The 26,737-nt window shown below is 37.2% G+C and overlaps 1 protein-coding gene across 1 annotated transcript in view; it reads right to left on the bottom strand.

The window, feature by feature from the left end:
• The window catches only part of ADAMTSL1 (ADAMTS like 1), a 259,610-nt gene that overhangs the window by 63,486 nt on the left and 169,387 nt on the right, over window positions 1-26,737 (bottom strand). Inside the window, exons 14-15 of the mRNA XM_088130277.1 lie at window positions 20,452-20,741; window positions 9,032-9,161 (exon numbers count right to left, since the gene is read on the bottom strand). Coding sequence (XP_087986403.1) covers window positions 9,032-9,161; window positions 20,452-20,741 — 420 coding nt within the window. The remainder of the gene's footprint in view (window positions 1-9,031; window positions 9,162-20,451; window positions 20,742-26,737) is intronic.

Below are 26,737 nucleotides of genomic sequence, written 5' to 3'. Positions count from 1 at the left end.
TTTGTTTTTGACTAGTATTGTATGAGCTTAGCCTTTGTGACATGTAAAATGGCTAACCATGTTGTATGAGCCCAGCTAAGTCTTGTTTATTCAATAAACTATGCTCAATACAATTTAGGGTGAATTATAGAGATTCATGGTCAGGAAAGATATCTGATGAATTTCAAATACCTCGAAGAAGCAAACTGTCTGGCCTATTCCTTGTGAATAAATTATACCCTTCAGTCCTTGTATTCCATTTGTAGGTTTTGTCCTACCCTGTCAGCCCTTCAAGGAAGACCAGACTAGGAAACCAAAGTCATGCAGACCTATACTGCTTTTATTGTAAAGCTGTACTATTTGTTTCCCATATTCCCATACTTTTAATATTTCTCTCCAGTGACAGATAATGAATAAGTGGCTCCCAACATAACAAGCAAGTAGGATTTCAACAGTGTCTCATAAAATCCAACCACAGCTTAAGTGGTTTTGAAATGTAACTTAATTATTTATGTCCTGGGCTGCTCTGTCCTCAGGCTCTGGGTCAGGTCATGGTAATCATTCATGAGCTAGGCCAGTGCATCCCCAGAAAGGGCTCAGCATAAATACATATATTTTTGCAGCACAGGCAACATATTTTTATACTCAAAGGCCATAAACCTATCTGTCATTCTCAGATTTCAAACAGAAGCTTCTTCAAGAAAAGTAAGGGCTTATCCTGGGACTGAAAAAGGGAAGCACCTGTATCCATTTCATACAGGATCCTGCCCCCACACTTGGCCATAGTTATGCTAAAACAGTTAAGTGTGGACATACAGGAATATAGAACTTTGCCTGGTTCCTTGGCTACAAAGAGATCTTCCAGCTGATGACAAACTGGAAATACAGGCTTTAATATATACATTGACAGCCATTCTGCAAATGCAGCACACCCTTGGTCTTATATGCAGAGCTTAGAAAAAAGTTCTTTGTAGCTTTTTGACAGGCAAAAAAGAATGAATAAATCATAAACCACTCCTTCCTCCTGTGACTTCATTCCTTGTTGGCTATTGTGCTTATGCCGAGAGATGTAAGCGTGTGCACATCTCTTCCTGGGCTATAGAATGCAAGGGCCACCCTCAAAACAGGGGATAGTGTGAGAATAAAACTAAAATTATTTGATTCTATTTCCATTTAATTAAAATTAAGTATAGTTGATAAGGTTATTTTCCAATCATAAATTTCATTTCCCCCCCCTATCACATTAAAAAATGTAATTTGGTAACAACTTTTGAAGGTCTCATTTTTCAGCTATGTACCTCTTACTCTGTTTTGCTCTGCTATCTTTTGCAAGGTAACTTCTTAATTTAATTTATTTGGGCCAAGACTTTCCCATTGCTTCAGGCCCAGAAAGAGGCTGTAATCTATGTTAAAATAGCAGATTTTATAAATGCAATAAATTCCATATTCATAAAACTTGGAAATCAAAAATTTGTATCAGCAAGGAAGCAAGTGCACAGCTGGGTAACTGCTCCAAATAGAGTAAAAATGCCTCTTATCTGAAACCTGACAGCTTTTGCCCTTGACTGTTAAAAATATTGAGCTAGATGGTCCAATGGTCTAACTCAGCACCATTATTACATTCCTCTAAAATAATCACTTTTTTGCTCTGGAATAATATGGTATACCAGTTTATATGTCACATAATCTTCCCTTTCTTTTGGCCTTTCATTTGTTTGCCCATAAGGCAAGGAACAAACAGTGGTACCTCTAGTTACGAACTTAATCCATTCCGTGACTCTGGTTGCAACTCGAGTTGGTCTCAAGTCGAGGTAAAGTTTCCCATAAGGTTCAATGTAAATACGGTTAATCTGTTCCGCCCTCTGAATTTGGTCGCACCACGAGGCAAATTTCCCCATAAGGTTCAATGTAAATACGGCTAATCCACCCTCCGAATTTGGTTGCACCCCGAGGTAAATTTCCCCCATAAGGTTCAATGTAAATACGGCTAAACAGTTCTGAAACATATGCATTTTATTTTTAAACCTCAAAAACATGAAAAAAAGTACAGTACAGCACAGTATGAAGAGGGAGAATGGGGTGGGGAGTCAGTTATTGTTTGGAGGGAGAGTCCCCCTCCAAAGGGACATTGGGGAGATCTCCTTCAGGGGTTTCCTCTCTTCTTTGCCTCTTAGCTGCAGGCTCAGTTCTGGGGAAAAACCTGTCTAAAGTCAGTTGCCAGCCTGCTCTGCATTTTCTTTGGAGCCATGCTGACAAGCACACCAAAAACCTTCCAAACGCCACAAAACACATCACAAGCCTCACCGAACGTCTCCTTGCTACCGCGATCTCGCCCACAGGAAGCTGCGACCGTGTGGCAGCAGGGAAAATGGCCGTGGATCCAGTTTGTAACTCGAGGCGGAGTTTGCAAGTAGAGGTAAATTTTTGGGGCCGGAGCTGGTTGTATCTCGAAAAATTCGTAAGGAGGGGCGTTCGTAACTAGAGGTACCAGTGTAATTCCTGCAATATAATGAATGTTTATGAAAGTGACTATTTCTAAGTTTGACTCTGGCAGCTATTTCTTAATCTGACAAAGACAACTGTAGCAAGGTATATAGAAAAGGGCTTGTTTCCTGTATCTTCACTAGTATACGCTACTGCCATATTTTTAGATAGAAAATCATTTTGAGAAAAAAAAATGTAACATAGAGAAGGGACCACAGAAATATAAGACTCCAAGGAAATTGTGCCAAGTTATATCTTCATTCATGTCCAGGTACATCGATAATTCACAAAAATAAAAATGTCTTTATAAACATGACAAGCAGCACAGTGTGAAGATAATAGAGTCGGTAGTCCAGGAGTTCTGGGGAGGGCACTAGGATGGCTAAGGCTGTCTTAGAAGCTCTCCTTTTTCTTGTAAAACTTGAATTTGTTTTCTTGGGATAATTGGGAATTGGTCTGGGGCTAAAAACAAACTGAATAGGAGAATACATGTTAATATGATGTGCTATTTTAGCACGTTTCTGCTTTTGATAAGAGGTATAATGTAGATACAAGAGGTATACGGTTTACAGGTACAAGTTTACCACCCTTTGATCTTGTGATAGTTTCACTGTTTTCATTTTCCATTTTCTTCTGTAGACAGAATCCTGAAGCTACATGTTGACTTAGGAAAGACATGGCTAATGCTTGTATATTGAAAGCCCGCAGTAGCCTTTGGATGGTGGCCTGTACTTTGCTGCACAATGGATCATTCCACTGTCATAAAATTGGTATTATCTAGGGAAAGGACTTTTGTTCTAAAACAGATATTTAATAGATTGTGTACTGCAGTCAAAGGAGGCAGCACTAAGCAAAATTCATAATGAAGGGCTAAAACCTTCATTATGACCCACCAATATAGCCCTAAGGAATATGTAAGTTTAAAGTTAGTAATAGGTCTATTACAGCTTTATTTTTTTTTTTTTTTAAGTTTGATAATGAGCTTCTCTGTGGCCTGATTACAATTTGTATCACAGTCTTAGTATGGGTTATCAATTAGCCGTGTTAATTTAAGCAGGTGGCTTTACATGCTACTGGAAGCATGGAAAAAAGAAATAAAGAATTGTGTTTTCTTTTTCTCTAAAGGGTGCATTCAGTTATCTCCCTTGCACAGAGTGCACTTGCTTTCTTTGCACCAGGAACATATATCTCCTCCCATGTGAAACCATACTCAGGCTATATACAGAATAAAGTTGTGGTAACAACCTCATGAGTAGGCTCATAGGAAAAAATATCACACAGCAATTGCTGATTGTAAGTTGGCAGCTTTAAGGGCTATGCCAGAACTACACTGTATCTCCTAAATACTGGGAAGTAATAGCATCCACATGTAGAATTTAGATCTTGTCACTAATCTACTAACACAACGCCAAAAAGATGAACAAAACATTGCTAATGTGCTAGCATAAAAACATTAAGAGTGTTAAGATCTTCAGGATCTCCTACAAAGCAACCTACTTTTGTCTTATTTTCTGCATTTAGCATGGAAAGAATAATCATTTTAACATGAAGAAGTCACTATGCAAAATACGATTATATGGTTGTAAGATATGATAGCTTGCAGAATACTGAAACCAAAGTGAAACGAATAAAAGACAATCACTCTTTCAAGATATACCCAGACTTTAAAACTGATTTCATTACTGGCTTGGGTTGCAGAAGTGTCTCTCTCACTTCTGTGGTCCTGGCAGAAAAATATTTCTTTCTGTATTCAAAAGAACAAATTCCTTCTGCCAAGAGTATAAATTTATACTCAGGAAAATTGAGCATGTATTTAAAGGGGAAACAAAGAACAAGTGGTAGAAGTACTATATATTATATTATATTATATTATATTATATTATATTATATTATATTATATTATATTAATGGGACTATAATAATAATTCCAAATATTTGAAAATATTAGGTAGCAGCAAGTATTAGGTTCTAATTAGACATACAGAAGCAGGGTACTGGGATAAGAAAGACCATCCATTCCAGCCAGGTAAAATGAAGGAAATTGGTCACTTAGTTTGGAGTTTAAAACCTCTGATCCCATACCCTGCCAATTAAAGGGTGGAAAGTGGATGGGATTCAGTGACATTACACTCTAAGGAATTATGATGTCTTCTTCAAAGGTGGTGATAAAAGGGAAATAAAAATATCTGTGCATGAGGATCATTGACCTTGATGTTTGAATTGTTGAATCTTTGAAGGAAATATGGCATGCCCAGAAGTTACAGATGTGCTCTGACATTTTATGAATAGATTTTATGAGAATGTTAACAAAAACATCTACATGCACATATCTGGATACTGTAAGAGCTTGGGTGATTTTTTAAACAAGAGTTTAAAATTCAATCCAAGCAATAGTGGCTGCTAAGTAGAGAACTTGACAGTATGCTTGAATTCATTAATTGCAATGGAGATTTTCAGAGATACAGACGGAAGAACATTGCATATATTCCACCTCCAGAAATTGTATCTCTTTCACAGCTCAGCCAGTGTTGAATTACCTTTCAAATACACTTGTCCTTTAGCTATTGATGGTAGCTGAGATAGAAAAGGTAATGTTGTTCACACAGCTGGATGTGAGAAGTTGGTATAAAGCAGTCCCACACAGGAATGGGACATCAGTGCAGATTAATGCCTTCAGCCCATGTCATTTGTGAATTATTTCTGCAATTGCTCTTTGTTTGGGATCGAGCAGGGTATTACATACATTCTGAAACAGAGACAAGCATAGGTTGTATTCTCTCAAAAAGAATCTTCATGCTGTTGGTGAAGAGCCAGTGAGTTCAATTACTTCCTTGCAGAAAGGCTTTGAAATTAAACTGGCTCCAGTGCTTCAGACTGCACTGATAAGACTTTTTCATGGACAAAGGCTTCTTACCAATCAGCCAATTTCTTTTTAGGCTATAGTAGGAAGTGCTCCTAAATTTCTCATTATACACTATTTTATTGGAAGGCAAAGGTGACTCCACTGGTGGGAGAAAATTGAAGTTCCTTCTAATAAATTATAGATACACACACAGAGTTTAGTTATGGTCCACTGATTAATACTAAGAAAGCAAATTAATTTTTGCATGGATGATAAAGCTGCAAAAAGCTGAATGAGATTATAGAGCAACAACAGTAATAAGCTTAATTGCAGATGACTTTATAAGCAAAGGGCAGGAATTGTGATATTAACATAACCATGTCTGCTTTACAAAGTTGGAGATAAGAATCCAATACTATGGGAAACAATTAGAGGCAACAATATGTGGTGAGTAAATTGGAAAGGCCTACATTCAAAGAGTCTGGCCACAAGAAAAGGAAAAACCAAAAAGTATATCAACAAAAAAGTGAAGACAAAAGAGAAAGCTAAGTATAAAACCAATCATTTTATATGAATGCTGCCTTTTTGTTGTTGTGTATATTTTTATTAGGATTTTTAAAATGATATTGCATAAGCTGCCTTGTTGATGTAAGCTGAATAGAGGTAGAAAACATTTTTAAATAAACAAACAACAAAGGGTCATCTGATACCTTTTAAATATGGTCCATGAGGCCTCCATAAATTCAAATTCTGTGAATATGGCGAACGTGGGCATTCATTATCTCTTAGTCTAATGTACCTCATGTGATTGTTTGCAGAAGTATTAAAAAACCCACCCATTTGCTTTCCTAAACTATTTGCAGCAATTCAAATGTAATAAATTGAAAGTGCAGTTTATTATTTTTAAAGGCATTCTTTTGCAGCTTAGGAAGGAATTGGTACCCAATGTTCAAATCTGAAAGGGAAAAAAACCCCCAGACTTCAAGGTTAACAAAACTGTATCTGTCCCATCTTATACATCATTATTTTCAACCCCCACAGACAGGCAATGAGGAAAGGAGAAAGGAAACGCAATGGGGCATTTGAAGATGCAGCAGTTCTTCTCCTTCCAGTCTAAGGATAAGGTTACCAACACTCCCTCATGCTGCTTTCCTATTCCAATATGTTACCACTCATTTCAGTTTTGTCTGTCACTGCTCGAGAATGAGAATGTGGCAGGGGGGAGCCTCAAAGCAATTGTTGTTTTCAAGAAAATAACTCTTGTTAGCAAACGACTGGCAGAAGAAAAGGAGATTTTTATTTGCAGGTGATCTTGGCAGATGATTTTTGTCAGCAATGGCTTGACCTTTTCTGGGTGTTTTTTGTCAGACTCCCGCCCCCCCTCATATTTAGCCATCTAAATCACATCAAACATGATATGAAGAAAGGAGAACACTTTACAGGGATTTGGATAAGGTAATTAATTAAGCATCATTTCTCTTATGTAACTTTCCAGTCTAAACTTCCTTTTCTGCTATTTTTTTTTCTTTAAATAATATAACACCTAAACCTTTTCCCCTTGATGATTTTGAGGCAAGGAAGAACGGTATTTTAATTAAAAAGGAGTATGATATTCTCAGGTGCATATATTTATTTTATATCTCAAGATTTGACTCCTAGAATATTTTGATAGAGGAGATTTAATTTAATATGTCCTTAAATTGGTTATAATATTTCCACTGACAAGATTGTATATTTTGTTTTTGAGCAAAAAGAGATGAAAATGCTCTTTTGAACTGCTCCTGAAAGGAAATGTATCAGTAGCCAACCACAATTTTAGACACAGAGCAGCACTGCCTGAAAGAGACATATTTATTCATTATTCAAACCTCTCGAGGATGAGACATAAAAGAGACTAGTCCAGATACCTCATCTAAAGATATGTGAAAACTATTTTGCGATCTATGTTTATATTTTCTGAACAAATTGGAAGATGTTATTCTGGAATACAATGGAAAAGTTTGTAAAGAAGCACTGGAATTGATCTCAGGCTCTTCTTTAACATGGCCACTCTCCCAAGTCTTGTACAGCACTTTATATATGTTGGCTAACTATTGTAGTAATTGTACTATTAAAAAGAGCACTGTTGTTACATGTTTTCCATTACTATATAGGAACGTTAACCAGAAAGAAAAAAAAAATGAACACACCAAAATGCATCAAGTAGGCTCAAGAATAGCTTTACAGAGAGAAGTAGTCAAAGATGCCCTAATACAGATTAGCATGTAATGGAACAGATCCAGCATTTACTACTGAGACATTAACCGTGTTGGAGTTCTGAAACTGATCAAGCTTGCCTGGCACCATTAGGTTGCTGTAACAGACCCTGCTCCTTGTTCTTAGAGATACCATAACGTTTGACAAAGAGTTATGTACAGAAGGAGAAGCTTTTTTCCCCCTTCTCTGGAAGTTTGGGATTTTTCCCCCCCGTAGTGTGTATCTATTCACTACCAGTTATTTGCACAAGAATAAATGGTTAGCTTTGAAAGTATCTTAAGAAGAATGCTGCAGAACATGACTGGAATTTCCTTTATTTCCATCCATCTGGCTTTTATTCCTTACTTGGTTCTCTTTCTTCCACCACCTAGACCCAGACCACACCTGGTCTCTCATGCGTACAAACACAAGATAGAAGCAAACCATCCCTGAACATTTGAATGTTGCTAAATGGTGTTGATACTACATGTTCTTATTGTAGAATCTAAGTTCTATCATGGAGAGTCCTCTTTCCAAAAGTCCATACAGTACAGTCGGTTCATTTCTGAACAGAGGAAACCCCTCTCTGAAGCATTGTTTACATTTAACATATGAATGTGGCAATTTACTGAGAAAAAAAATGGGACAAGCATCATTTTTAAGTATAGGCCATCTTTTTGTCAAGGCATTACTGGTAGTGACTATGTCAAAGCTATTTTAAAATGGTAATCTGATGACTACTTTCTCTGATGTAATTCTTCTAGGGTTTTGGTTTCTAAATCATCTCCTTAGTATGCTTTAAAACTGAAGCAATGACCAGCAGGAAATAGAAATTGAAAGAAAAATGATTACAGGTTCCTTGCTGACATTCTTTCATTCACGAAGTCATGTACCAAATGTCTTTTACAAACTGTCTCAGGATGACAAGATTAGACTAAATCAACTTTAGCTAAACTGGTGCTGTACAAATGAGCGGATTAGCTAATCTTAGGGAGTAATTGGTTGAGAAACTTTGAGGAATAATAGGACAAAAACTAAACAAATCAGAAAACCTTTGAATATAGTCATTCTAATTCAATTTAATAAGTTAAAAAGGGTTCAGTTCCACAAAAAGTATGTGAAGGAATTAATTTTCCTTGCAACTTCTGAGGGCTGACTGTTGCCATTCACACCAATTCAGGCATGGGCAAATAGCCTGGAAAGTAACAGAACAAACACTGGGAACATCCCAGATTCCACTGTAGAGTGGAATATGTGAGTTACCAATTTCTTACACACATACTGTCCTAGAAATAACCCTGAATATAATAAGGTGGATAGGAAAATAATTCATTTTAAATCAGTGCAGTTATTTCTGCTAGATGCCAAGAAGTATGTTCCCAATTGTGTTAGTTTCTCTGTCTTTGAAATACAACGTGGCAAAGTGCAAATTACTTCTCAAGGCATTGAGGACCCATATGTAGGAGAAGCAAAGAGCAAACAGCAGCCTACCTTGGGGGACAAGGATCCAGGTTACAAGATCTCAGCAACTGTGGGGGGCGCCGACTGCTCACACATAGATTTTCATTTGCAAATTCTCTGGTCTGTTTATTCAGGCAAGTCACTACAGCCTCTTGGACACCTGTACACACAAATCAAATTAAATCAAATTAATGTTTAAAATCCTGCAGGCTGCATTCCAAGCACAGAGTCAGCAAAGAGAAGTGCAGACATGATACTAACAAGGGATCCTTTGGAGCAGCTTGGGAGCTTGGTGCCTCTGGGAAAGCAATCGGATACTCTCTACTGTCAAAAGGGCAGCCTCACACACGGCTGCTACCCACTGAGTAGCATAGTGACATAGAAGTGGAAACATAGTGCCACACAGCAGATACACTATGTGTCTTTTAGACAACTGAAAAATGTTATCATCCTTTTTTTTCTGATTAGATGTGGTAGCTGATTTATTCTTTTTCCCTAGGAAGAAATAGAGTGATGCAACCCTATTGCCGGCAGCTAAAGGAAGTGCACGCATTTATCGTTTATAGTTCTAAAGTGGAATCCAGCACTAAGTTAACACTAGCGTACTGGATAGCAACACGTATATCAGTATAATTGGGTGTTCAGGACCTACAGAAATGGAACATGGAACAAAGATTTAGAAACCCTAAATAGCCACCAGAAAGAAAGTACAAGTTTATTGTGTTTTAGTGAGTTTGATGGGATTGAAATGGCTTGGGGATCTTATTCCAGCTAGAGTTATGGATATATTTGTAAAATGGCACAGAAAACCAATTAATCCAGGTAACACTTAAGTATTTCTTTCAATTTGTCTGCAAAAGCTTACAGATAATTTTTAAAAGCTCTAGCTAAAAAAGCACTGTGGACAGAGATCAGGGTTCCGTGCTACCCTCACTTCCAGACCTGATAATGAGTCGCAACCTATGGTTAGTCAGATTTGGCAGAGGTCTTCGTCTTCAAGGTATGTGTCAGGTCTGCTGTGTTCAAATGAGCTGATAGATTGATTGCTGGAGATTCTGACAGTATATTTCAGTTTGCTGCTCCATTGTAAAGAAGGATGCTGAATATACTCAGCCAAAAGGATATAAATGACTCAGGAGCAACTGCCTAGGCCATTCACACCATCCATGCTCTCCCTCACATGTACATTCATTCACATACTCTTACTTCACGCTCCCTCCCACGCTTGGCTTTTTATTCTTTCTTGCCCTCCTTTTCTCTTTCATCACCTTTCATTCTCCTTGCTTCTCATTCTCTCTCTCTTTTCCATTTTTCATTCCATACGTAAATAGTTGATTATCAAAGGAAGCTTTAAAAAAAACAAAAACTTATTATCATGTGTGTGGTATGTGAGGTTTTTTTAAAGGAGGTCTATTTTCCTTTTCCTGCCCATCCTGACACCATGATGCAAAGGATGTAACTTAAATTCTTGGGTCAGATACCATCACATAATTGTGCCATTTGCACAATGGCATCATGATGTGTGTGCCACTAGTTATACCCACCTATTCTCACAGAGTGCTTAGGGTTTTTAATTACAGAGGATTAGTCCTTCCCTTCCCAGCAACAATTCTATATGAAAAAGCCATTCATGTTCATTGTGTTTAAGAAACCTTGCTTGCCACGAAAGGAAACTTTTATTAAACAGCAGAAATGTGCATGCAGACTAGAAAGGAAAGCCCTATAGATTGCATCCAGCCTAGAGATCACAAGACGTTCCTTTCTTCTGTCATAACCCTTCATGTAAAAAAAATTACATATGCTTCCAGCATTTGTGGCTCTGAAGACAACCTTAAATACCCACTATCAATGGGCAATATACTTTCAGAAATCAAAAGACTAATTACAAGGAAAGCTCAACCCATAATTCTGTCTCCTTCACCCCCTATGATCTAGCACACTTTGAAAGTTTCTACACTTTGAGATGAAGAATTCTAGAAGAAGCCCCAGAGTACCGCATTCTTTAATAATGTCTTGACAGACTTCAAGTACAACACCTCCCCGCCATCTTAGGACACTTATATTAATTAAGGGAAGCTAAAATATGCAAATTCACTGCAGCACACCAGTGTTTTCATTACTGTTTTTAGTGCTGGAATAAACAGCCTGCCCCAGGCCTCAGGAAACCAGATGCTAGATATTCTCTTTCTCTGACACAGTGTGCATGAACTGCCTTTGCTGTCTGGATACGCTGTTCAAAGGTCATCTGACTGTAATTTCAAGATTTACTTGAATGGTGATGTTTAGCTTGGGTGAAACCTTTGGCATCCCAACTAGCACCAGAGTTAAAAAAGAGTGTAGTCGAAGAAGCTGCACAGTACTTCAATTCATTGAAGCATCAAAATCTTTTGAAGATGACAGAATGTTCGGAGGGCGGAGATGGCGTCGCGGCGATACGGCGGGCGATCCTGGGTTCCCAGGATCGCAGCTGATATCTCCTCCCCTGGACGGTCCCGACGGACCTAAGCCGTCCCGAAGAGATGGCGATCGTAAAGGGCGCGTCCCGCGGATCTCAGGGATGCCGCAAGTTCCAGATTGATCCCGGGAGAAGCTCTTGAAGCTGGCGGAGGAGAGCCAGCCAAAAATGGCTGCGAAAGCCGGGACAGTTCCAAAGGAAGAAGGAAGAGAGGGGTGTCAACTGGGTGAGATGGACTTTTATTATTCAACTATTCTTAGAGAACACCTTAAGTAACTTAAAGAGATTTTTAAAAGTGAAGAAAAGTGGATTAAGCGGCGAGATTGAATCTTATAAAAAAAGAAGGGGGAAAAAAAAAATTTCTTTTCAACTTTCCCTTTTTAGTGGAATTGACAAGATGTTTTTCTTTTAAAAAAATATATTTTTTAACTGGATTGGCTTTTTCTTTTTAATATTCAATAATTCTTTATTTTAAGCCTTTTTTTTGACTAAGATTTCTTTATTGTTATAAGAAATTTATACTTTTTGATTTTGAAATGGGGAAAGTGGAGTTAAGAGAAAGTAAATGAAAGAAAGTTGCACTGCCATCTAGAGGCGCGACTTAGTGCTTTTTTCCTTCCATTGTGACGCATGCTCAAGGACTCTGTGCTTTCTAAAAAGATAGTGGGATGTGCATGTTTATACAGGTGCCATCCGTAACTATAAACAAGAAAGTGGAGTTGAAAGCGATTTTGAAAATATCAAGATGGAAAGTTTGAGCTAGTCACAAGAGCCTTGATTAGTGGCAGTAGCTCTTTTTTCTGCTAGAAGCTCTGCTTTGCTTTCCATTCCCCCCTCCCAGTTGGATTTTTTTTAAAGAGACTTAGTCTCTCCCCTCCTCTCCTTTTTTTTTTTCTTTTTTCTTTTCTTTTTCTCCTTTTGCTTCTTTTTTTCTCTTATTTTTGGCAAGAACAAAGATAAAGAATCCTTTGACTCAATGAAGGTTTATCAAGACAATAGACTATACGAGAAACACAATGTAGAAAAAGATCTTTAAACTATTGAGGATGACTATAAAAAACTGGAAGAAGAGCTGCAGAAATTCCCGCAAAAAAAAAAAGAAAAAAAGATATTAAAGCTAAAATGGACTTAATTAAACATAAAATGGGATCAATGGAAAAGGAAGAAATAGTACAAGAAATCAGAAGCATTAAACAGAATTATTGTGAGGCCTATAAACTGAGAATTAAAAGGGTTAATCAACTGATAAATGAAGAGGGACAGACTTGTTCTTGGCACTGAGGGTGAGAAAAAGATTATACAAGATTATAATGGAAAATCGTATTAAGAGAATGCACAAAAAGAAGAAGTAAAACAACACTGAAAGAAACTACTTCAGATGTTTAAAGAAAAAACGAGGGGAATACAACAATGATGGAACTGACAGAAGCTTTAAAAAGCAGAATGTTTGAAAGGACATTTATTATTGCTTTCTCTTATCCAATAACATAGAAAAAGGAATAAACAGTTAGATATTTTGGGATATTGAATGAAAAGGGTGAACTCAAAATTATGCAAGCGCTGGAATAAAGTATAAATCTGAGATGTATAGTTAAAAATTGTATTTGATTGTAAATGTCTTAAGAGATTAGACTAAAATTTATATATGGTTGAATATAGTAACATATAGATTTTAAACTAGAGACATTTTTGTTGAAACATGTAGTGAAGAATCTGGTTAGAACTGTAACCTGGTTAGAACCGTAACTGATACTGTAACTGATACTGGTTAGAACTGTAACTTTTAAGAATTTGAAAAATTAAAAAGTACTTATGCAGGAGGAAGTTATTGAAAATTATGGAATGTGCAGAGATGAGTTAAATTGAGATTTGATATTAGAGTAAGAAGATAAGTAATTTTATATGACACGGGATTTGTTTTTATTAATGATTAGATGAGAAAATATAGTAATGTAATGGATTAGGAAATTTTATAATAGAAATTTGATATTAACTATTATATATATACACATATAATCGATAGATGAAAATGTATTACTAATCCTATTGAAAGTTAAATTTTTTTGTAATAAATGATTCTATAGATTAGCTATGAATGATTAATAATTGTTTATTGATAAGTATACAAGTATATTTTGAATAGATGATATGAGAATTTAAGATTATGAAAGGGGCACCAACGAGTTGGTAACTGGTTGACACACGGTATAAAATGGAAGATGCTTTTTTTATGCCTTTTTATGTTTTTGTTTGTTCATGTATGTTTTGTGTTTGTTGTAAAAATAAAAAAACATTTATAAAAAAAAAAATAATGTCTTGACAGACTTCAAGTACAACACCTCCCCGCCATCTTAGGACACTTATATTAATTAAGGGAAGCTAAAATATGCAAATTCACTGCAGCACACCAGTGTTTTCATTACTGTTTTTAGTGCTGGAATAAACAGCCTGCCCCAGGCCTCAGGAAACCAGATGCTAGATATTCTCTTTCTCTGACACAGTGTGCATGAACTGCCTTTGCTGTCTGGATACGCTGTTCAAAGGTCATCTGACTGTAATTTCAAGATTTACTTGAATGGTGATGTTTAGCTTGGGTGAAACCTTTGGCATCCCAACTAGCACCAGAGTTAAAAAAGAGTGTAGTCGAAGAAGCTGCACAGTACTTCAATTCATTGAAGCATCAAAATCTTTTGAAGATGACAGAATGTTTATAAAAGCATCAAGCAAGCTAGAAAAATGATGCTGAATGAGAAAAAATAACACGGCCCTCTGTACAGAATATACAGCACACTGACTTCTTATTTTTTTAGGCCAAAGTTTAAAACAAACAACATGACTTTTTGTTGCAATGGGTCAAAGCATTATTGCTCAAAATAACATCGTATTTTAACAAAACAAAACAAATAAACAAAAATTATTGGAGTTGTTAAGCCTGCCTTATTTTGCTTTATTCCATGCTAGCCTGATTTTGCTGTATCCCAACAAAGACACAGAATGCCACAGACATTTGTTCATGAGCTTCACCGAATTTAAATTTCTTGGCTTAAAAAAATACACAGAAATGGGTAAAAAATGCAGACAAATGAGTATTTGGGGATACAATACACACAAAAATTCAAACTGTGTGGAAAAGAGACATGATGAATGTGATTTCATTGGGTGTTTTGCCACTGACAGATGTCAAAACAGGACAGGACAGATTTGTGAAAATGGGAAGTTGCCATGAACAGAAAAAGGTCTAAGTCATAAATTGTAACTTACCGGTGTGCTATTGGTGAGAGTTTATGCGTGTGCACCCCCCAACGTAAAAAAAAAGGCTTCCCCATGTAAATAATAGGAACAGCAGTAAAGCAAAGCTCACAAAAGTACAGGTTTAAATCTACACTTAAAATAGTCAAGTATGAACACCACAACTGCATGTTTGCAAGTCTGTAATGTATGGAAAGACTGGTCAGAGCACTGGAATTCTTTCCAGTTCTTTGTCATATGTGCATCTTTGGCAAACAGATGCTGCATAATATATGAAATGGCATGATATGCTTCACATGCTTCTCATTATTGCAGAAAAGGGCTATATATAGCACTTCATAGCAAGGAAAAATGCTTGGTGGTTTTCTGTAGTATGCCATCCATCTACCCAGAGTCAGATTAGAATAGTGAGTAAACCCTGTGCTCCAAATCTTATTACTGATTGCCGCATTGACTTAAATCACCGGTTCAAGTCAACCTTCCACCATGTACTCTGCAGACCATCTTAAACTAGCTGCTTTTTCTTTGTTGCAGATTTGCAATACGGGGATGGTAGTGATCCATCTCATGCAACTGATATATAGAAGATAATGTGTGGGAAGTAGCATGAACAACCCTTGCTTTAGGAAAGGATTGTAAAGTGCCCCAAGTTGCACATAATGAGGGCAACAACATCAACCCTGAAATATAGCACATTACAGCTGTGGGATAAAGAATGAAATGAAGCAACATATTGCAGGATGGGTCCCTTTCAAGTCATCCCTGAAACCCTGAGTGTGATTTTCAACATTACCATGGGGAAGGCATTTTTGCAACAGCTCCTCACTGTAGCTATATACAAACACGAATGTGCACAGAATGCTATAATATTAGCATATAACTGTGAAACATTTCCTGATCTACTAATGTCACTACTTGTAACAACTTACCAAGATAAATTTGCTAGTAGCTTTCAGCATGTTAAGACATTAAAAAAAAATCTTAATGATTTCAAAGACGCTCCCACTGTGGGAAAAAAATGGATAAATAATACTAGTGACTGATTTGAAAAGGAAATATTAAGCCAAGAAAATTTACCCTTCATGTTAGTATACATTTCTAATGTTTGGCAATATTACTTTAGGTGTTCTCCCTCCCTTGGTGGTAATATGATGCTTCAAATCATGCTGAAGTTGTTTTGATTGTTCCCCAGTATATTTCCTTGGATATACAGAACTTGGTATTCATTCTCCTTCCATAACTGAGCTACTGATCCAATGCGTTCATTCATTCCCAGTGAAAAATAGCATTTCTTCGGCATTCTGTGACATATTAATGTTTTTTATTTCCACTCTGCAGTGACCACCTATGTGTCTGAATAATTGCTTTAATAGATTCTTTTAAAATCATAATTGTAATTTTTAATGATAAACTGCTTCAAAAATTTCTTTTAAAGGGAAGTAGTAGAAATAATAAGTACTGTAAATAAATAAGATAATTAAAACCTAATGTAATATAAACATAATACAATATAAAATGTAATATAAAACATAATACAATATAAACATAATATAAAATAATTAAAACATAATACATAATAAAGAAGCCAAATATTCTTTTCTAATCAAGTTATGTAATTAGGCCGCAGCTGAACTGTAGGACAAGCTCCTGTTCTGGGATGCTCCTTTTCTTGAACTAAAAAATACTATTTAACTTTATGATTTGCTCCCAACTTTGGTTTGTTCTTTTTCCTTCTTTATTCTTCTTTTTCCTTTTGTATAGTATCTTACAGACTGTAAGTTTGCAAATAAAGACTGTTCTGCTTTTGCTGGTTATATGTAAGCTGCTGTGGAAAACATTCTATCTGAAGAGTAGGATGAAAAAAAAAAGGCTTTAAGTGAATGCAGCAATAAATAATGAGAAAAAGCTGCTCAGAATTGGGAGGAAAAAACCCCAGTCATTCCAATTTGAGTATTTGAGATTCAAGTTTTAAAAAATATTGGTAATTTTAACACAGTGAAGCTGAGTTTATTTTCCCTTAAAAATCTCTCCAATTTATGACTGGCAAATTAAAATGCTACGTGGTGCAAGAGTAGGACATGATATGAATCTAAGTAGCTTTTAATTCACTTTCAATATACCATCAAATGGGATTTGCAATGTTTACATCTACTAGCAGAGCATAATTGTTATGTGATACTTGATGACAGCGGTGGAAGACGTAGCCACTGAATATAGACTAAATTACTAATTAGTTCCTTCTGGCTGCTATTCCTTTGAGGGCAAAATCCTACTTCTGTGTCTATTATATTTCATCTATGGAGAGTAGAAAAAATACAATTATCTGTCGTGTAAGATTATTTCAGATGTATTTATTTCATTTTAATTATTTGAACAGAAAGTGTTTCTTCAAACATGCGGCAAGGCAGCCATTTTGCTAACAACTGTAAGACACTTAGCTGAACAAATGGAGGGCAATAAATAAACACGAGAAAGGATAATAAATACAAACATAGCCCCAAAGTCCAGTGGCAGTACTCCATTTTTACTCAGTACCATTAAAGTATCTCTGTAAGAACTGGGTCTGAGATTAAGTGGTCAGTATTTGGTGAATTTGCATAATCAGTATTGACAACTGATTATGAAGATCACAACCAGGGTTGTCTCAATATGATACGATACTAGTAACAGCAATGCATGATAAATGCAGTATCTTTCTCACTTCCCTCAGTACAGTACATCTGATGAGATGGTTGACATCATTGGCAACCAAACAAGCTACTCTTTTATCATGATAGGACTTTCTGATTTTAACATACACTGTGGTTCTATGGTAATTTCATCTCCACCACCCTCTCAAGCCACAATCTCTGTCTTTACTTTTTATTTACTTATGAAGGCTTCATTTAGTAGGATGACACTTGCGTGAAAGGGATGCATGAATGCAAAACTTCAGACTGAGGTGCTTGCAGAAATGGACGTTTTCACAAGAAGATCAAGTTAGGTTTGATTTTGCTCAAAGCTCTGCAGCAAGCAAGCGAAATGTGTTTCCTTGGAAGCTGTATGGATATTCTTTTTGGTTCTGTACTTCCTTTAGGGCAGTGTTTCTGAACCTTGGCCCCTTGAAGATGTGTGGACTTCAACTCACAGAATTCCCCAGCCAGCCCATGCAGTCCACACATCTTCAAGGGGCCAAAGTTCAGAAACACCGCTTTAGGGAAAGGAGATAACTGGCCAGTGGTGCAGCCAAACAACATTATTTACTGTACCTTATTTCAGTCTTTCTTTTGACTTGGATTTGGCATTGAGTACAACACTTGAGGGCCACGATAGGTGAGCTGCCCTGGATGCAAGTTTGATGCACAGAGCTGCCACCTGTGTCCAGTTACTACTGTGATATAGCAAAGGTTAAAGCCTTTGTGCCACTTTCAGAAGCTGTTTCCTTAACTGCCTCTCAGAACAAAGTAGCAAAGAAAAGCTGCATCTTGCTGCGGTTAGGAAATGGGATGTGGATGAACTGTTGGAAAGAGTTCACTCTGTATGACTTTCCTATTATACAGAGTTTATTCATACCCTTTGAAATACTACAATGTATTATGTAAACATAATTTTTGTACGGTAAATCTCAATTTCAGAGAAGTTAAAGAAGATAAGCATTTTAGAAAAATTAAGGAAGTTAAGGATTAGAATTGTTAGGTGCATAGCTCTCCATAAACAATTATACTAAAATCATGGAATTTGGATTGGACACAATGTATAACAAACAATTCTCATAACAGGCATAAATGGTGATACTCCTTGACTTTTCCTTTAAGTGCCAAGTTTATTAGCTTCAGGCACTCTTTTCGTTAGTTATTTCTGCCATATGTTTTTTCTCTCCCCTTTAAATCCAAGCTAATGTCATTTGGTGGGATAAGCTATCAAAACCAGCTGAGTCACCAACAGATTCAGGAAAAAGAAATACATACGCGAGAGCCCTGTGCTTGCGATCCATATGTCTCTGCTTACGAAGCAGACGTCAGGCAATGTAAAGTAAATGACACCTGATGCTTCCTGTCTTAGCTTCTCTCTCTAAAAACAGGATTCTCTGCCCCAAATGTAAGTGGTCAGCAGGAAATGTAAACAAGCAGGCTACTACATTAGTCATATGAAAGACCCCAGCTGTGAATTTTGATACCTTCTCAATTCAAAATGGTTTTACATCTGGACCTCATTTCCAATAGTTCTCCTACAGAGCCACCCTTCCTTTTTAAACAAGAAGATTGAAGGCTGATTCTCACATTATGAATATTTTGGTGAAGCTGATGGAAATCTCTGCGTTGTGGCAACTTTGCACAGTGGCTATAATCTGGGAAAAGTGCATAGCCCACGGAGAACCCCAAGGAGTTTCCCTCCCATTGCCAGTTGCCTCAAGAATGTGTGGTGCCTCTAAATGGAACATCACCATAAATAAGTATTCTTGGCTTTCTACTTGGCAACCAGAAGGTGAACATTTTCTACAGGCCATATCATAGTTTTTGCTGTGATATACAAGAGAGGGCACAACGAAAGTCTGTGAACAAACAGTAAGAAACCAAGGATGGGAGTAGCATTATAAATACTCTAAATACATAGTTCTATACTCCATAGATCAATGTTTCTCAACCTTGGCAACTTTCACATGAGTGGACTTCAACTCCCAGAATTCCCACTGCCATAGATGCTATGATTTCACCAGGCCTTCTCTGGTAAAAGAAGGTTGGAGATGCTATACTGACCATGGTTTTTGGAATATAATTAAGTGCTGTGTGTATCTAATATAACTTCTAATTGGAGAGTGGAATCATTGCTTGAAATCTTTCATCAGCAATGGGTTCAGTGAATGATCTCAGGGAAGCCACACTCTCAGCCCCAACCTGCCAGGCTGTCCAAGCTAATATCATTTGGCATTAAAACTAGCTGAGTCACCAGTACATTCAGGGAAAGAAAAAGGAACTTGCTGCTTCAGATTTACATCTCTTTGCTTACAAAAGTAAATATATTTACCTTTCTCTATAATATTCTGTATAATATAGGAATAACAATGCTAAACTTTGAGCAGATAGGAATAGTTGATACATGTATCATTATTATTATTCTTAACAACATCACCACCCTGTTTTTCTTCCACCATCTTAAGTTGGCTTATGTGGGGATTTCCTTTCTTTATATCCATGCAATGCCCTTGGTAGGTAGACAGTGCTGAGAGAAAGTAGTCAGCTTAAAGTCACTCATTGAACATACTTAGCTGAGGGTGGTTTACACCTGGTCTCCCCAGTTGTAGTTCAACATATTAACCACTACATCATACCATTAAATGGTATCAACACTGGTTGTACCTGAAACCTTTTTTAAATATCACCATCACATTATTTTATGTTTCAGGGGTTTCTTGACACACATTTCAGTGAGTAGAAAGAAATCTAGATTGGATTTAGGGAATTAGTATGAGGTTAATTTATAAAATATCCTATATGCTAGACATTGACCAAGCCTTCCTACTATTTTCCAGCAACTTCAATAAAAAAAAAAGGAAGGCAAACAAATACATAGTTTGAAATCTCAAGGCTCTAACTTTGAGGTGGATCCTGGCTAAGTTAGCCGGATCAGGCAGACATGACTCAAGTCACACTGATTTCAAAGAAGTCTAAATGCAACCCCCCCCCCATAGTCTGGATCCAAACACATTAATTCCATAGTCAAATATGTATGAAACGTAGAAGTGAAAGAAGATGCAAATCAAACTCACCTCCACCACAAGCCTCAGAGCATTCAGTGAAGCCTTCATATTCCCAGTCGTAAAGTTCATCAAAATCTTCTGAGCCTCTAGAGAACAGATCAGTCTCTTCGCCAGTTTCTCCGTTGCAAGGTCCACCATAACAAGCTCGTTCAGATGTTGGTTTGGGCCCTTCACATTCATCAATGGGCAGATCTGCTACAGACTGAGAGAAGGATAGCAGCACCTGGCACTTCACCAACCGCACCTGGATGCCCACCCCACAGGTCACACTGCAGGCAGACCAGTCCTCAGGAATAAACCTGTGATAGTAAAACCAATGTGAGAGGAGAAAGACAGAACATAAAAGTCATCTGTGGGCTGCGGAGACACACTTCAAAGTCATTCACTGCCCCCTCTCCTCAAGTGATGCAACTACAGAAGTGCTTGCCCATGGTTTCAAGATAAGCATACTCATAGTTCATACTAACCATAGAACACAACCTTTGCTCTAGGGTCAATGGGTCTGCTCGTGAAGAGGGTCTCAAGGCCACCTTTATTTTTATGGGACCACAGAAAGGCACCTTAAGGATAGCTGCCCAAACTGAGGGAAGAAGTAGTGTGGGGAAATGGGTCCAGCTGGGATGCATTAATACTTACCATTTGCTATAGTTAAACATCTTGGGTGAAGATGAAGTTCAGAAATTTTAAAGCGCTTCTGTGATAGACAGAACCTTAACATTTGGAATGTTTATCTGGTTAGCTAATTTACCATATTTACACCATCTTTCTACAAATGTCACCAAGATTGGGTACAACATAAATAATAAAACATGTAGTAACAATACAATTGATTAAAAATTAAAATACTAAACAACGTAAAACAGCATTGAAAGCCTACTGCTAACACATTTTTAAAAATTTAGTTCTTATCCTTAAGAACACTGGTATATTTCTGGCTAGAGCAGATAAAGATCTGTCTGTCTATTGGTTTCATCCTTTGTGCAACTGCTTCAAATGAAAAGTCTTGTCTTTTAATAAATGTTAATACTATAAAGCTTGCTTGATGCTGCAGTAATTCCAATTCTCATTCTATGTATTTGCTAATGTACTGCTAACATGGATGTGACATTTCATTGTGAAGAATGTTGGTTTCATTTCCCAGCAGAGCAAAGTGGAAGAGATAATCTTAAGGAAAGGGGAGTCTCGTAATTCTGTGCTCCCCTGAATTCCTCTTAGAGGTGTTACACTGTAGATGATTATTGTAACCATTTCATTCTTGGTGGAAGGACTTTATGGTTAAAAAATACTATAAATTCCCACAGCAAACTGTTTAAATATATTCTTCTCACTACTACCCATATGCCCACAGTAAAAGCAACACACCCAGATGTTTATCCAGTAGATGTGATCAACTGCATAAACTATATTCATTATTAATCATGTTACTGTGTACTACAATAATAATTCATAACTGAAATACAGGAAATAACATCAGGAACTTTCTGTTTCCTGAACAGTTATTTTGCATGTTGAATTATGAACCTAAAAATGAAGGTTTGTACTATGTAATAACTTATTTCAAAAGCATAAAGAGAACTTGTAGAGTAGGGGGCAATAAAGTATACCAGGTTCAGATTAGAAAGTCAATGTTTACTAATTATGACTATATTTTTAGCCTAGTGATAATGCTGCTTTGCTAAATTTCAGAAAGAATGCAAATTACACACACACACACATCCTTCTAAGTTGGTTATAAACAACTGTTACTTTTCAGCTATTGCACATTACTTTCTCCACTTCACAAAATACATAATTTATTAATCCATATGGAATGAAAAGCATTTGGCAAATCAGAACTATGAATAAATGGAAGTTAGCAGTTATAAGTACTGGTTACACTGATTATTAAATTAGATAAGAACATTTTTGGCTTTAGAAAACCGGAATCACTATGTTAATTCTTGGAGTGCCACGAATTAATGTAGTAAGGAACTCAGTATTTAACCATCATGCAAATAAACTGAACTCTCTACATCTATTTCACGTTGAAAACAAATGACAATCCCTAACATTTATTTATTAATTAGTTTTCAATTTTGTTTCATGCTTATTTGAAAGGGTTTATTCTAAATTTTAGAACCTAAAAGTATTAGGATCAAAATAGGATGCGCTTTCAGTGTTATGCAACTGAAAGAAAGACTTACTGTTTCACCACTCTAATTTCATAGGATTTATAATCTTCTTCTATCTTTTCTTGGCCTCTCTCTGTGCAAGGCTTTGGATCAAATTTCCATAAAGATGCTTCAGAGTATGCGAGAATACAAATGTACCACCTCTCTGCCATTCTTTCAAGTAGCTGTGGCTTCTTCCAGAATTGCATCACAGTCGCTGCTTGAAAAAGTGGCAGAATGTTGCTACATTCACACATATACACAACGTACTCTGAAGGACCCTTTGGGAATTAAATCCACAGTGCTGCACAGCCCTGTTTTCTATTGTAGTGCATGAACCTTCAAGCACAACAATTAAAAACACAATGTTTTTGGAGAAATCAAATGAAAAGGAAACTGCTCCCTTTTCTTCTATGGATCAAGAGTCACTTGGGACTACTCTTCTTATGTACTTCTAAGCAACTGAGAAGTACTTCTAAGCAATTTTGGCGTGAAAGCAAGACTGCATAATCTGAGGCCCTTTTTCCTTGTAATATTAAGTTTTATTCAATTATTTCTTCCTTCAGAAACAAAAAGATTTTTTTTTAATTTAAAAAGACTAATGGGCTTCAGGTTCAAATTTCATGTTGAAAAATGTGGCTCCTCAGAGAAAAATCAGCTTGTTAATAAACAAATATTATAACAGACACTGCTATTTTAAACAGATACTAACTGTGAGAATAACTTATTTTGTAGGAACAATGACTGATGGTGAGGGAGCCTTTTTTTCCCTCAGAAAATATATATTCTTTTAGAGGTGTTTTGTTCAGGACCATATTCTGGCAGTGGACTGGGCCATCTTCTTTCTCTTTCTTACGCCGGTTTTTCCTCTCCTTTTCTGTCATTTGTTTCTATCTCGCATACATCCTTCTTCCTTCCCTGCTGTTCTGGGAGGGACATATCTTTTTATCAGTGGTTTAAAATGATGGCTAGCCAAGCATTTCTGGAAAAAGGTCAATGGTTACCCATTCCTGATTATTTCAATGCAGGTATTTGTTTTTCTTTTAAATTGTTAAAAAACAGTTTAATACAAAAGCAAAATGGAGATCTAAATAAGCATTTGTGATTACATTGGTTGGAAGTACCCCTTTTCCTATCCCTAAATTACAGTAAACACTTCCCACATAAAATCAGAAGAACCTGGTAGCACCTTTTCTAACGTTTTTTTTTTTTTTAAAGGCATTATGCTATCAGACTTCTGATTTTTTTTGTAACCATAGGCTAACATAGCTCTCCTCCTACAATGTCCGCATAACTGCTAAGAGATCTTACATCGAGACATAATATTCTGAATTTCTTTTACCTTTGCCAAACAGAGTTGTAAGAAACCAGACAAAAATAATAATACAAACCAAATTTCTATTTCCTTCCCAGAATACCACACAAATATGTAAATTATTCCCATGAGTTACAATAGAGGAGAATATACACAGCTCAGGGTTGAACAGTGGAGTCCTTGGTGTTTTCTAAACTTTATTGTTCATTTGCAAATGTTCCATTACCCAACTAAGTAACAGCATCAGTAATGAAATGTCTGCAAACAAACAACAAAGCTCAGAGAGCACCAAGGACTCCCATGAGTTAGCCTGCAAGTCATTACCTTGAGCTGGTCAGACAAGACTAATCTCACTATAGCTCATAATGATTTCTGTTCACCTCCCAGAATACCCCAGGAATATGCAAATTACCTCCATGAATAAGTGCACAGGTTATTCGTGAGCTGATCAGACAAGACTAACTTTATGACTAACTTTACTGTAGCTCATAGTGACTTCTGTTCACTTCCCAGAAAACCCTAAGAATATGCAAATTAACCCACAAGTTAGCCTGTAGGTCATTAATTCAACCTCATCAGACAAGTCTAACTTAATTATAGCTCACAGTGACTTCTGTTCACCCGCCCACCTCCAAGAACACACCAGGAATATTCAAGTTACCAGAATCATGCAAGCAGTGACATTCCCTGTGATACTCTATAGAAATGAAAGTTGGACTTTGAACAAGCAGAATTGGAAGTGTACTGACATTTTTGAATATTGGTGTTGGAGAAGAGTCCTGAGAATACTGCAAGGAAGTATTTCTGCAAGCCAAGAAATCAATCATACAGATCATTGACCAGATCAACCTAGAGTCCTCACTGGAAGAACAAATGTCCAGGCTTGAATTATTCTACTTCAGACACATTACAGGAAGACTCAGCTCCCAGGAGAAGCTCTAACACTTGAAGAAGTAACATAATTGATTCAGTTACAATGGACACACTAATGGAATACCAAGTTAGAGATATACCATCCCAGAGAAAATCTACCTGTTAAGAACAACTTACTGACACATAACCAAAATAAATTATCCCCACAATGTAACCTGGAGGTTAGTCCCTTGAGGTGGTCAGAAAGCCTAATTTCACTACAGGTCACAGTGACTTCTGTTCATGTCCCAAAATACCCCAAAATGTGCAAATGATCCCCATGAATTAGCCTACAGGTCATCACCTTGACCTGGTCAGACAAGTCTAACTTCACTATTGCATACATTGACTTCTGTTCATTTCCCAGAATGCACCAGGACTATGCAAATTATCCCTGTGTCAGCATTCAACATTGGTGAATGAGGCTGTGTCCAGGGCACTTGTGATGGAGAGCAATAGGCTGGCTTAAGGAGCACAAGGAGGCAGGGACTTCACTGCTAACAGAAAATAATGGCTGTGGGAGCCCTCAGGGGGATCACTAGGGGCAGTATGTTCACTCTGCCTAATAAGAGATCTGGCACAACTATCTCTTTGGATCCTTCTGGTAGAAAATGTCAAGGAAGCCCATTAAAAAAAAAAACTGGCTGTAAGCAAGCCTGGTCTAACATTTAATAGTGTTTGCTGCTGATTCTAGCCTTTTTGCAACCATGTTATTCCCTAGTGAATTTGACTCAAAAAGATACATCCCAGAATTTTTTTCCCCCCTTACTAAATCAGTCCCATCATTTGGCTAGTGCCATCTGGTATCCAGATACTACTGTATGCTTCCTTCAGTTTTAATTTTTTTTTGTTTTTACAGCTCTCACCACATTATTTATGGCAAAATATTAAAAGCTGAAGATCATGTTAGCATATAAGATCTTTTTTTAAGCATTCGAAAATAAAACCTTTTAAACACTTTTCCTCCAGTACTCTCCAACCAAACCAACCTGATGAAAACCAGTTTGAATGGCTGTAGTTCAAGCTGCAGAAAGGCTGTTAAATTAGCCCCCCAAATGCCCTGGAACTAAGAAGGTATAACGGACAAATCCTCTCTTTTTCAGTGTTGTTCAAATATCAGCATAATAAGGAAGGCAGAAGCTGCTAGGAGTCATCTGTGTGGTGATGGGCAGCACCAAACTCCTTGGAAACAGACCCCAACTTTTTCTCATCAGCCTTAACAGGCAAAAAAGTCAAGATGGCTGCTGTGAGTGTGCAATCAAAGCCCTGGGGCCACAGAAATCACCTTGGAGAAGGCATCCAGAAGCCATTAAGACAACAGGTGTAGAAGAAGGGTATGTTAAGCCTAGGGGGGCCAGGAAAGTATTCAAAAGAGATTCAAGTTGGTTCCCCCCGACTCTCTGGAGTATAAGATGGAGGGAAGGAAAAACACGGGCAGACTTGCAAGATTTGGTCCCTTACAGCCCTTCTCAATAAATGATAGTTCTGGTCATCCTGTGAAGTCAGTTTCCAAGTCTGTCTACCTTGTAGGACTGAAATGCCCCTATGGAATTCGACCTAGGAGCAGGACTTAGACCATATGGTTATAGTTGCCATTTTGACTTTTTTGACCCTTCTCCCCCTGTTCAGCAGTTAAGAAGCTGAAGAATGGGTTGTAAGTAACCAAAGAACTAGAGGAAGTAGCAGAAATGGATGCTGAAGGAATTTTGCTCTGCTTTACTGAAACTCTTCAAGGACATCTCATCTGGAAAACACTGACTGCTGTGCATGCCCTGCCAGTAAAACTCCCAAGGTTGCTGCCCTCCTCCCCACAATAGTCTCTGCAGCAAAAAGACTTGAACCTTGCACTGGATTTATCTTCTCCCTTCATCCTTTCTGGACTGCAGTGAACTGAAGTTTCGGGGAATTTGCCAAGCCA

This window comes from Python bivittatus, unplaced genomic scaffold (genome assembly GCF_059951505.1).
Source record: "Python bivittatus isolate LINGU-HERP-01145 unplaced genomic scaffold, Pbiv_v1 ctg000850_np1212, whole genome shotgun sequence".
In the NCBI taxonomy this organism is placed as follows: Eukaryota; Metazoa; Chordata; class Lepidosauria; order Squamata; family Pythonidae; genus Python; species Python bivittatus.
Note: the sequence above shows the minus strand (reverse complement) of the source record. Positions and strands in the feature narration are given on the sequence as shown.